The sequence below is a fragment of the Phacochoerus africanus genome, chromosome 15 (genome assembly GCF_016906955.1).
Source record: "Phacochoerus africanus isolate WHEZ1 chromosome 15, ROS_Pafr_v1, whole genome shotgun sequence".
Lineage (NCBI taxonomy): Eukaryota > Metazoa > Chordata > Mammalia > Artiodactyla > Suidae > Phacochoerus > Phacochoerus africanus.
Window position 1 is genome coordinate 49367637 of NC_062558.1, and position 13008 is coordinate 49380644.

Below are 13008 nucleotides of genomic sequence, written 5' to 3' on the forward strand. Positions count from 1 at the left end.
TTCTTCCTCTGACCAGCTGATCTCTCTGCTGACCTGACAGTCCGCCTGATCCCTCAGGGCCCAGCTCCCTGGGCCTTGGAAGTCCCCTCCCTCTGGTACACAAGGCTAGCGCGAGGAAAGGAGTGTTTGCACCGTCTGACCCACCTCCCTCTGCTGCCTGATGACCAGGAGAGGTCCACGGACTATGCGAGTTAGCTGTGAGCTGGGGGAAATGAGCTGGACGGCAAAGGGAGAGGGGGTTGGAGTTGGTGGAGGGCAGCCCTTCGGGGAGGGGATCGCCTGTGCAGACGGGGGCTTTGCTAAGTCTGGGAGGGGGGCTACTGCTAGTAGCTTTGAAGCTGAGGACGCACAACCCTTCACCCTGTGGCATCGCGCAGGGGGAGCAGGGGCCCCTCTGGGCCACCAGCCAGGTGGTACAGAGGGAAAGGGCACAGTGTGGGCCTGGTGGAGGCTGGGGCAGGGCAGTGGATGCCTGGCTTCTCTGCAGCAGCTCCACCAGGACTGCACCCATGTTGAGCTCCCCTGGACACAATCATCCAGCTCGGACTCCAGGAGCACCCCTCTGCCACACCCTGTCCCATCCATCCTGGCTCTCTCCTCTGGGCGGGCAGGGCACCTGCCTCCACCCCACAGCGCCACCCAACACCCAGGCCCAGCCACACACAGCATGTTGGGGACAGCGGTCCCTGCATGGTGCCACTCTAAAGCTGGGCCAGCGGCTGTCAGCACCCAGCCCTGTGTGCGCCAGGCGGACTGGGGCACGGTCAGAGGACCCAGAGTAAGGGGGCACTTCCGGGGGCCTCCTAGTCCATTTACAAATCCTCTGTGTCAGCCTGGAGCCCTCTCCTCCAGGATGCTGTGTCCACACAGGGTCAGCAGAAACAGGAAGGAGACAGGTTCCTCCAGCGTCCCTGGCGGCCAGTCACCCAGGGCCTGGCTGCAGCTCTGCCTGGCATTTCCCCATCCCAGTTTCTCCTGGCCTGACACCCAGCCCAGGCCTGAGAGGCACTGCAGCCCTGCCCAGCAGCTGGCGGTCCTGTGGCGCCCCCTGCTGGCCATCCTGGGGACCAGGCGAGACCTCTGTCCCTGCAGACACCCTAACACGTGCATCAGAGGAGTGAGGGAGGTGCAGCAGGAGAGCTAACAGCCCTCCCCTGCTGCATGTGCCCCCCCTCCCTCCAGCCAACCACCCACTGCCACACAGCCCTCCCCAGGGTGTCCCAGGCCTCCCTCTGGACATGTCACAGATGAGCAGCCCAGGAAATCCTGTGATAAAGGGCCAAGGCTTCCCACCATTGCCCTGATGAGGCTTGTCAGAACCGCAGCTCCCACTCCTCCCCGTCACCCAGTGCCTGTGGATTCCAGGGGAATGTGCAGGGAGGAGGGGGGAGGCCTGTCCATCAGAACCCGGAAGACCATAGAGCCTTTGTGATTAAGACGGTGTTGGTCTGGCATGGGCTGGACAAGAAGGCTTCCAAACAAACAAACCCACCCCAGGTACCTTCCTGAGCCGAGTATGAAAAGCAAAACTTTCATTTTCTGAAGAAAATGCAGCAGAATATCCCCATGAGCTCATGGCACCAAATTCTCTTAAACGCCCCCCCCCCCCAAAAGCCACAAAGGAAAAGATTGTTGAAACTCACTTCTATTCAAATGAAAACTGCTGGACCAATGACTAAACAAACAGTAAAAAGCCACTCAAACAGCCCAGGAAATGGTATTTGCAGCATATGTGTCCAAGGAGGGGTTGGAATCTCAGACAGTGAAATATTCGGTCAAATAGTGGGAAATGGAGAAACAGGTCAACAGAATGGGCTCAGGCTCCCAGGAGGCACCGGGCAGAGAGGACACCTCCTCCCAGTCTCAGGGGACCAATGGCACAGCAGTGGCCAGGCTACGGCGAGGGTGCACAGCAGCTCTGCCCGGCTGGGAGGGTAGCAGCTGTGACCTCCAGCCCAGCTGAAGGCCTGCCCCTCCACAGCTCCATGATGCCACCCGGGGGGCTCCACATGCTGGTCTCTGGGCAAGGGTAAGTTCCTGAATGTGAGTATACGCTCCAACAAGGGATGGGCAGGCAGGCTGGGGTCATAATCACCGAGGAGAGCCTGGGAGACCACATAGGTACATCTCCAAATCATAGCATTAGGTCCTTTGTTTTGTGTTTTCTTTTTTGGCTGCCCTGCGGCACATGGAGTTCCCGGCCCAGGGATCAGATCTGAGCCGTTGCTAAAAACCTAAGGTGCAGCTGTGCTGCACTGGGGATCAAATATGCTGTCCCAGCACTCCCAAGACGCCCCGATTCTGTTGCGCCACGGTGGGAACTCCTCGTAGCATTAGGTTTTTTTAAGCACCAGAGGGATACATACAGCAAGACCCACTTACAGAGGGCTTTTAAAACATGCGAGGCAAGATCTATATCTCATTACATCTGCAGTGGGGATGTCATCACCAGTTACTGGAGGCTCCAGGGAGGGCAGGAGAGAGGGTGCTGGGTAAGGGAGAGCCACCAGGGGCGGGGCAGGGACTGTATTTTATTAAGCAAACATCTCAAGCACATATGAAACACAGTTAAATGTTAAGATTCAGGTGGTGGTGCCTGATGTTCGTAACTGCCATCTATTTTGCTGAATGCTTGCACAGGTCACAGTCATGTTAAGAACCCCGGGTGAGAAACAGCAAGTCCCCTCTCTCCACACCCCAAGGAGGGATGTTCCAGCGTGGTGAGGAGCAAAGACATTCGTGGGGTTCAGCCCCTGAACTGGTCCTTCAAGGGCCCTCAGCCATGGTCACCCAGGAGAACTGGCCCAGGTACATTTAAGGAAGATGTGGGCAGGGCCCACTCCAGGTGACGTGGGCTAAGGCCCAGGGTAGGGTGTCCACCTGGGTGTCCGCCTCATCCAGCCTGGCCTCTCTGGAAAAAGAGCTGTCCGGGGGCACAGGGGATGAGCAGAGGGCAGAGGGTCGCCCGTCTGTCAGACTCCTAGTCGGGGACACCTGTTTGTCTGCCTTCAGGCCACCCTTTAAGGCCTGATATCATGCCTCTTGGAATGAGCCACTCATATGAAAATGCTCACTGCATTATGTGACAGGACAGGTGCCAGTGTGACATGCCTGAGAGCTGTCAATCTCAACCCTGGAGCTGCAGTCTGTCAGCAGGTGGCCGTAACCCTGGACACGACACCTAGTCAGCAGGAACAGTCCACTGAAGGCGACCTTGCGCTGGGGATGGGAGGGTCTTTAATCCTTGAAAATGGGCTGTGGCACTTCTCTTAAGAGGACATTCACAGGGCTGCAGTCACCGGGGAAATACAAATGAAAACCAAAATGAGACGCCACCCCGCGGACCAAAGCAATGAAAAGCCCAAGTGTGGGTGAGGACGCAGAACAGGTGGGTCTCTCATACACCACCCGTGGGCATGTAAATCTGCCTAACCATCTTAGGAAACCATTCGTCATACGTTCTAAAGCTGGACATAACGTTACCCTGTGCCCAGGACGCCTCTCCTCAGCATGTCTCAAAGGAAAAACCTACACATGTCCATCAAAAGACATTTGTAAGAACGTTCATGGCCATGTTTTTCTCGACATCCTTATACAAGCAACAATTCACGTGTCCCTCAGCCGTGGAGAGGACAAGTAAAACGAGTGTGCCTACCACACTCCAGTGCAAATTGGCAAAAAAACAGCACAGGGGGGCTCAGAGGCAAAGAAGCTAGAAACAAAATATGACAGACTGTGTTTCCTCTTGTGTCAAATTTAAGGAGGCATGAACTAACCTATGGTCTTAAAAACTAAAGACAAATTGAACTGTATACCTTTGGGTGAGGGGTAGTGGCTGGTGGGAGCAGGTGCTGGCAATACCCTCCCCCCAACCTGTACACTTTTTTTTTTTTTTTTTGCCACACTCAAGGCATGTGGAAGTTCTGGGCCAGGACTCAAGCCCACACCACAGCAGTGGCCTGAGCTGCTTCAGTGACAACACCAGATCCTTAACCCTCTGCGCCACAAGGGAACTCCTACACATTCCTTGATCTGGGTGGTGGCTCCATGGCACGTTCACTTAGTACAGTGTAATCAAGTGGTCACGTATGATGTGTGCCTTTGTAACGTGTGTGTTGTATCCTGATAAAAGCATAACTTCTTTAAAAATGTGCTCCAGACTGCGATCAGCATGGCAGGTACCTGACCAGGAAAGGAGACCAAGGGCAGCCTGAGCGCCCATGGTGAGCCTACCTGTGGGCAGCTGGGCCAGGTGCTTGAATGCCAGGTGCAGGTTCTCTCGGCAGAGCGACTGGGAGTCGTTCAGCAGGAAGGAAAGGGCACGGATGACGTCGTGCTCTAGAAAGCCAACTCTGGGGAGGAGAAGTCAGATTCAGACACAATGAAGACCATGCCTGGAGAGGACCCAGAAAGATCCTAAAATCGACTGCCCACCCTCACCTCCACCCAGAGCCTGAGCCCTTGCTGGCTGAGGTGGACCACACCCCTGTGGCTCCCCATAGTGTGAGAGCAGTGTGGCCGCTGTGGGGGTGGAGGACTCTGGGCTCTTTGTACCCCCGGATCTTTCTTTCCCTCTTCTGAGCCCTAGTCCTGCTGTCTGTAACAGGGGGTGGGGCAACAGAAGCCTGTGACCAGCCTCCCTGAGCTGCTGCGCTGTGCTAACTGCCAGGCACACTCCCGCTGATGGTCCAGGGCAGTCGTGTGCCTCCAAGCCCACGTAGTCCTGTTATGCAGACTGTTACTATGATGTGCATTAATTGTCAGCTAAGTCAGTGAGATGAGAGAAGAGTTGTTGGGTTTTGCTTTTTAAATTTCCTTATGAAAACAAAGTTGAATGCTTTGGGAAGACTCAAAAGTGAGCATCTTGGAGTTCCCATCATGGCTCAGCGGAAACAAACCCAACTAGTATCCATGAGGATGTGGGTTTGATCCCTAGCCTCACTCAGTGGGTCAGGAATCTGGCATTGCCGTGAGCTGTGGTGTAGGTCACGGACGCAGCTCAGATTCTAAGTTGCCGTGGCTGTGGTGTAGGCTGGTAGCTAGAGCTCTGATTCAACCCCCAGCCTGGGAACTTCCATATGCCGCAGGTGTGTCCCCAAAACACACACACACCACACACACACACACACACACACACACACACACACAAGAACGTCTAAAAAAAATAGTGATATGATTGTCAAGATTCTAGAAAGCTTTTGCATGCAGATTACTTAATCTGAGTTCTTGCTCTGCTTTAAAGAATCAAAGCTGCATGACGTTACAGGTGTGGCTTAAGCAAAAAAGATGATGGGAAATGCCACCAGTGGGCCCCTAGCCCAGGATGGGTATCTGCCTCATCGTTTACAGGTTTGGTGTTAAGATGAACTGTTTGAAGAGAATATATAGTTTCTTCGGTTCCTGGCTTTGTAAACATTTCATTTCTTTGCTTTGCTTTTTAGGCCCGCACTCGAAGCATATGGAGGTTCCCAGGCTAGGGGTCTAATCGGAGCTGCAGCTGCCGGCCTGTGCCACAGCCACAGCATCAGCAAGATCCTCGCCATGTCTATGACCTACACCGAAGCTCACAGCAACGCTGGATCCTTAACCCTCTGAGCAAGACCAGGGATCCAACCCGCATCCTCATGGATTCTAGTTGGATTTGTTTCCTCTGCGCCATGAAGGGAACTCCCTGTAAACATTTTCTTTTCATTAACCAAGTAACTGCTGGGCCCAGTCATATCTGGTGAGGTCTTCAAGGCTGCATCTTGAGGCTCGGGTCAGGACCAAGTGAGAATTCAGTGAGAGGCCTGGTCTGGAGCCTGCACACAGGACATCCCCAGGTATGCTCTGCCATGAGGTCCGAATCGTTCTGGGAGGAGAAGATCACAGTGGGACCCCCAATTCCAGGATTTTCCATGAGGGATGGGGGAGGACAGTGTGCCGGTCACACCAGGTCCTCTGTCAGTGATGGTTTTTCCACTGAGTCCCCTCTGCTAACGTGGCCCCAGCCGGGAACCACCCCCCAGGCCTCCCATGCTGATAAAAAGACCTATAGTCACCCTCACTGGGCTTGTGCTTGCCTGTGATCCCCCCCTCCTGGCTTCTGTCACCCTCATTAGCATTACCCTAACATCCAACTCAGGTCCAGAAAGAGGGAAAAGGAGCATGAAGAATGAGAGAAAGCTCTCAGAGAACAGAGAGACTTGATCAAGAGTCCAGGTCAGAGCAGGAAAGGGTGGGCCCCTCAGGAGCCAGACTCGTGCCCCGGCCACTGCTCTGTCCCCAACACCCATTTGCCCTCCTTGGGGCGAGCCTGTGATTTGGGGTGCTCGCTGTGGCACCACCGCCCCCCATGCCCCCCACTCAAAGTGACCCATTGGGCCAGGGCTGCAGGGGGAATCAGACCAGCCAGTCCCCTCCCAGGGACCTGACATTGGAACCCAGAGAGGAGATGGGGAGCTGGGAGGTCAAGGGGACCAATGGCTCTGAGCAAGCGGGTGTGCGGACCGTCTGTGGGGAGAGAGAGGAGGCAGCCCCCAGTGACAGCGGCGCCCAGGGCCACCAAGCTAACACGCTGCTAAGCATCTCACATGCACTAACTCATTTAAATCACTGCCCACTGAGCAGGTCATTCAAGGTCGTTCAAGGACTTGCCACCCAGAGGAAGGGCAAGGCTCTAAAGTGTGACATCAGTGTCCAGAGACAGCTGCTCACCTGCCCACGTTGTGGGTGGCCATGATGTAGAGCACCTCAGTAGTCTTGATCCGCACCATGTCATTGGTATCCTTCAGCAAAGCTTTCAGGTTCTCCAGGCAGCCTGCAAGGCAGAAAAATCTGAGTGTTCCCCAGGCTCAGAAATCAGCTGACCTAGAAGTTGCCAGGTGAGCCAGTGTTGCGGACAAGAGTTCCAGGTCTCCGCTGTTTGAGAGCATGGGTGCATCGTGTGGGTGGCGGAGTGTTGCAGAATCACCGGCAGGGGCTAGAAAGGCTCACTCCCGGGGGCACCCAGTCACCTAGCCCCCGCGTGAATCTCCCTGCACACCTCGTCCTGGTGCCTCCCCTCTCAGTCCTTCTTGGGGTTCAAAACATGCCCTTGGCATTTAGAGAGACCAGAGGTCAAATTCCAACCTTGTCACCATTGAGCCATGTACCCTTGAAAGGGTTACACTTGGAGAAGCCAGAATGAGTACATAAAAATCCTGCTTTAATTTATTCATGGGGTGACCCAAGCCTCATCCTTCTCACTGAACCTCCGTTTTCTCATCTGTGGAATAAGGCTGCTCCTTCCCTCCCAGGGCCAGTGCTAACATGGACATGGCAGGTGCTACGAGGGTGCTGGCCAGGGTTGGGCTCATGAAATAGCAACCTTTATTATCGCAGCTGCACCTGATGTCTGAAGCCATGCCAGGACCACCGCTGCCGCCTCTGGAATTAAACTAGCCCTCAAGGAGTTCCTTGTAGCACAGACCGTTGAGGATCTGGTATCACTGCAGCAGCTCGGGTCGCTGCTATGGTGTGGGTTTGATCCCTGGCCTGGCCACTTCCACATGCCGTGGGTGTGGCCAAAAAAAAACCCCAACTAGCCTTTCCAATAAGGCTAGCAGGAGCAACGGCAGTTCACTCACGGTGGCCCTGATCTGGGAAAGGTGTGGCTATACCACTGAAATCAACTCTACTCTTACTTGGATGATTAGAGTGGGAGACAGTGGACATAGGTCCCCATGTATGTGAGGTTCCATTAGGGCGAGTGCCTATCTTTTGTGACAGCCTTCTGGATGAGACAGATAAACCGACCTCTTTGATGGATTTGTGGTCACCTGGCCAAGTCACAGCAGAGGGGGCTGACCACCAGTGGTGTCCGGGCCAGGATTAAGCAACCAGCTGGGAGGGAAGGTGTGAAGGGGCCAGGTCAGATTGCCCCTACCCCATATCGAATTGCTCACCTGGGCTATGACCCACTCACCTATGTGGATGGCCATGTAGACATGCTCGGGGTCATGCATGAGGTCACACAAAGCCATGAGAGCTTTCTGCCTTGTCACCAGGTCCTCTGACTGCAGCTCCTCGTTCAGCTTGGGCAGCGCCCGGCAGCCATAGGCAATGGCAGCCTGGGTGGGGTTGATGTCGGGGGGCAGGTACATGGAGATCCGGGCGTCCGCCATCTTCCCACGCCTGTGCGGGTGACCCCGTGGCTTTCGAAATGAAGCTCTGCGGAAACCACTGACTAAAAGAACCCAAAAGCTGTCATTATTGCTAGTGGGATTTACAAAGCTACTTCTCATTTGATCCTCAGAACAGCAAGGGCAGTTGGGTGGATATTTTTACTTCCATTTTTCAGATAAGCAAACTGAGACTGAGAGCAATGAAGGAATTTGTTCAAGGTCACAGTGAAGGTAAGTGGCAGCCCAAAATGCAAACTGCAGAGTTCTCCCTAGACTTTATAGGATGAGCCTTGGGACAAAGGCACTGAAAAGACAAACGAAACCAAACAAGCAAATGCTGATAGGAAGCTACATTTAGTGCTTATCTTGTGCCAGTAAGACTAAAATCCAACTAGCAAGCCCAGGAGGAGGGGACTTCTACCACCCACATATTATGAAGGAGAAAATTGAGGTTTAGGGACAAGGAACTGAGGAGGTCACAAACGAGGCTAGGAGTTGTTCAAATCAGGTCTAGCACATTCCCCCATGGGGGCCCATAGTCAGCTGCCTCCACACATCCACAAAAAAGGAATTAAGGTTAAAGTGTGATTTATTTTTATTATACACACACTTTGAGCAATTGTAGGCACTGTGGCTTAGTAGTTAAGAACAGGCACCAGGAGTTCCCGTCGTGGCACAGTGGTTAACGAATCTGACTAGGAACCATGAGGTTGCAGGTTCGATCCCTGGCCTTGCTTATTGGGTTAAGGATCTGGCATTGCCATGAGCTGTGGTGTAGGTTGCAGACGTGGCTTGGATCACATGTTGCTGTGGCTCTGGTGTAGGCTGGCTGCTGCAGCTCCGATTATACCCCTAGCCTGGGAACCTCCATATGCCAAAGGAGCAGCCCTAGAAAAAGCAAAAAGACAAAAAAAAAGAACAGGCACCAGACCTAAGCCAATGGATGGCCCTTCACATGGTACTTCCTCCGTCTTTCTGCAGCTCGAAAGGGAGATGATAATAGCACCTCTCTCCTAGAGCTGACCTGTTAGCTGATACCCATGAACCTTGCACACTAGGGCTCCAGATAATGTTGGTTGTGTTATTATGCTGGTGGTGGCTGTCACTGCTTTCAGTGGCATTGACAAGCCTCAGGCCTGTAGGAAGTTACTCCACTAAAAGAGGTGACCCGGACTCTGATTCCGGGCACCAGTTGACTAGGGAAGGACGAGAGGGGGGCAGGCTGGAAGGGAAGTGGCCGTTTACGATCTGGGCTCCCCTGGCAGGGAACCGTGAGTGCTAGAGACAGGGGCCTGCCCTCTTCTAAGGGGCACGGGCTGCCTTGGGGTGGGAAGGTGCGGCCCTATTTGTCAGGACTTCATGGGTCTGGGGGGCCCCTATTGGCCGCGGGCTGCGGTGCTCACCTGCCTCACCTGCCTCGGTGCTCTGCTCTGCTCGGTGCCTTGGTGTAGTGCCGGCCCGTTGCCAGGCGACCCCAGGCGGCGTCTGCCTCACAGCGGTCCGCTTACTCTGCACTGCGCAGGCGCAAACAGCCCTGAGCCAGGACCGGCTGTAAAGTGGGAAGTGGTGATTCTTTACAGGGTTACTGTGAGCAGCAAAGGCAGCTGGGCTTTGCCCATAGTACCGAAGGTAAGGGCAGTGACTCTGTGCGCCTTTCTCTGTACTGGACACGTGGCATGTCCTTACCCCTCAGAGTAAACCTCTGAAGTGTTAGCATTCTCCATTGTACAGGCGAGAACTTAAAAGAGGTTCAGTAGCTTCCCAGGAATCACACAGGCCTGATCTCGCGGCTTTTTGGCCCTGGCCCGGGCTCTTTCCTTGGCAGGCCGACTGGCTGGTAACGACACAGGTCAGGCTCTACAGTGGACACCCGGCACTACTGGCCTGAGAAGTTGTTGTTGAAAGCAAGCCAGACCCAGCCACTTGCCTACATAACACTCTCCCAGGGCTCCCCACTGGTCTCAGGACAGAGTCCAGACCCCTGGCCCAGCACTCGAGGCCCTGGGCGTGGCTGGGTTCTCTCTAAATTCCTCCAGTGGCCCACTCTTTCCTGCAGCTGGGCTACCTCTAACACTTCCTGTCCTCACTTAGCGTCTTCTTCCTCTCTGAAGTCCATCTTCCCAACTCCAAAGCAGTGAGTGACCCCATAGTTTAACTGCCCCGTTGACACACTTTCCTCTTCTAATACTCTGTTTCCCCCAGCAGACTTCCCTCAGGGTGGAGGTCATATCAGTCTTGGTTACTTGCCCCTCCAGTGCCAGGAATCTACCAGGAGGCTTTCAGTAAGTGTAGAAGTGAATGGTTAATGGATTTGAATCAAGCTTCATAATCTAAGCGCTTTCACCATGTCTTGTGAGCACCAGAGCAAACTCTTGAAGTACATAGTCCATTTTATAGCAGAGTAAACTGAGGTACAGGAGGAAGTTGAGCAACTCAGTTGGAAGTTCACACTGAAGGCCTGAGCCCTAAGCAGTGCAACTCACTAACAGAGACACCAGCCTTCAGGTCTGAAATGAAGGTCATTAACTTTGATCTGTGTGGGGTGCGTCCCATGTGTGGCACAGAAATCTGCCCCTGCTGCTATCCTTCAAAGGACCAAGTCAGTAAGGGTCTCTCTAACCCGGAACATCCTAGCTTTTTTACAGAGGTAATGTGGAGTGCACTGGCCTGGGAATCAGGAAATCCAGGTTCCAATTCTACTTCTGATTTGCTAGGCAAATCCTTTGGAATGTGAGAGCCTTCGTTTCCTTGCCTGGGAAATCACGGAGCTGAATCAAGTGTATTCTCACAGCTGGAACCCCCAGTCCCCTCAAGACTTGGTTACAGTCTTTTAAAAAAAATTTTTGTCTTGGAGTTCCCACTGTGGCTCAGAAGGTTAAGAACCCAACTAGTATCCATGAGGATGCAGGTTCGATCTCTGGCCTCGCTCAGTGGGTTAAGGATCCAGCATTGCCACAAGCTGTGGCATATGTAGGCTGGCAGCTACAGCTCCAGTTCAACACCTAGCCCGGGAACTTCCATATGCCACAGATGCAGCCCTAATAGGAAAAAATAAAATTGTCCTTCAGTTTTACTATCTTCAATCTCCTTTTTCTTATCTTTAAAAACATACACATAACATTGTACACAGCATCTATGTTAATTTATGAAACATAAACATAATGAGCGCTTGTGAATTCACCCTAACATTATTAGTGCCTACATCCCCTTCCCCTGTCCCATGCTCGGTCCTCCACTCCGAAGCTACTGTCTCATCTTTGTTGTTACTGTCTTACAAATGCATCTGGAGGCCATCTAGCCCCACAAGCCTCTCTCTGCAAACAGACACTAGCTCACAGAAGCTCAGTGACTCAGATGAGCCTTTAAACAGCCACTAATTATGGAAATTAATTTTGTAGCATGAGCCCTAAAACCTAGGCATATGATATTCAGGCATGATTAGGTTCAGAACTATGCAGATTAAGGTCAGGAAATGGTAGGCATGTCCATCCCTGTCCCTGCAGGCCATTCAAGTGCCAGCGGTCCTACGAGAGCTCTTTATTATGCCTTGAAAGACTGGGGGCATGAAGCACACCAAAATACATCAGGGCTGACCTTGGAGAGCCAAGATGGGGGATGTCAATGTATTCTTTTTGTTCCAAATTTTTTATTTTAATTTCAGTTGTTTATTGAATAGGTAATACATACACATAGAGGAAATCCAGAAAGTATGAAAGGATTTCTCCCTCCCTCCTTGGTCCCCAGCCAAGTGGTTTTCTACATCCGTGGCAACTAGTAGAATCTTTACAGAAAAAACTAAATTTATATGAATAAATACAATTCATTTATTTTTAAGGTAATAGCAGCATACTTCAAACACTATTCTCCACCTTCTTTTTAAAAATGCAACATCCATTCACTCATTTAGCATTCACTACATGCTTGCTTACTGCAGCAGTGTCTGGCTGATGCAATAAATCAATGGACTAAACACAAGAAACCCTGCTCTCATTGAGCTCGGTGGAGGGACACAGACAATCAACATAAACAAGTTATGTAATATGTTAGAAAATAGTAAGTGCCTGGGAGAAATAGAGCAGAATAAGGGGTTAGAAGGGTGTAGCAATTTTAGGATGCCTCATCTAGAGGTGACATCTGAGCAATGTGGATATCTGAGGACAGAGCATTCCAAGCCTAGGAGACAGCCAGTGCAAGCACCGCGGTTCCTGGTCTGTTGGAGGAAGAGCAAGGAGGTGAGTGGAACATGTGCGGGATGGGGGATGAGGGCGGGGAAGCAGTAGGAGAAATGAGAAGAAATGGGGCAAATCAAATGGGACTTCTTGGGCTACTGGAAAGACTTGATTAATCTGAGAGCGATGAGGAGGCATTGGAGGATTTGGAGCCGAGGATTGACATCATCTGATCTGTGTTTTAACAAGGGGTCCCTGGGAGCTACTGAACTGAGAATAGAAAAGGAGCAAGGGTGGAAGTGAGGAGACTAGTTAAGGGGAGAGAAGATGATAATGGTTTGTACGGTGCTGAGATGAGTGGGAAAGAGAAGATACTGGACAAATTTTCAGGGTAGAATCTGCAGGATTCACTGATATGGGATGTGACAGAAAGGAGTCAAGGGATCTTGGCTATCCTTCCAATACCAGATATAAAGAAAAACACGGAATATTTAGATAACCAGAAAAAATCATATTTGATATGTTACGAAAATAAATACTTCACATAATCCCTACATGTTTGAGCCACCACCCCTCCCCAGCCACGGTGAAGTCAGGGCGGTCAGGTGCACAATTCTCTCCGAGGTCAGCCCCGTCCAGTCCCCGCCCTTGGAGCCCAGGCTCCACCCTCAGCCTCCAATCCCCTGTTTCTTCGG

The 13008-nt window shown here is 52.4% G+C and overlaps 1 protein-coding gene across 2 annotated transcripts in view; it reads right to left on the minus strand.

Annotated features, from left to right (window-relative positions):
- RSPH14 (radial spoke head 14 homolog) overlaps positions 1 to 9632 on the minus strand; it is a 60935-nt gene extending 51303 nt beyond the window's left edge. Inside the window, exons 1-4 of one of the 2 annotated variants that reach the window (XM_047760868.1) lie at positions 9548 to 9632; positions 7946 to 8206; positions 6697 to 6799; positions 4234 to 4352 (exon numbers count right to left, since the gene is read on the minus strand). In XM_047760868.1, the coding sequence (XP_047616824.1) occupies positions 4234 to 4352; positions 6697 to 6799; positions 7946 to 8144 (421 nt within the window). In that variant the 5' untranslated portion in view covers positions 8145 to 8206; positions 9548 to 9632. The remainder of the gene's footprint in view (positions 1 to 4233; positions 4353 to 6696; positions 6800 to 7945; positions 8207 to 9547) is intronic. The other variant, XM_047760867.1, reaches the window with a different exon arrangement.
- Positions 9633 to 13008: the final 3376 nt, after the last annotated feature.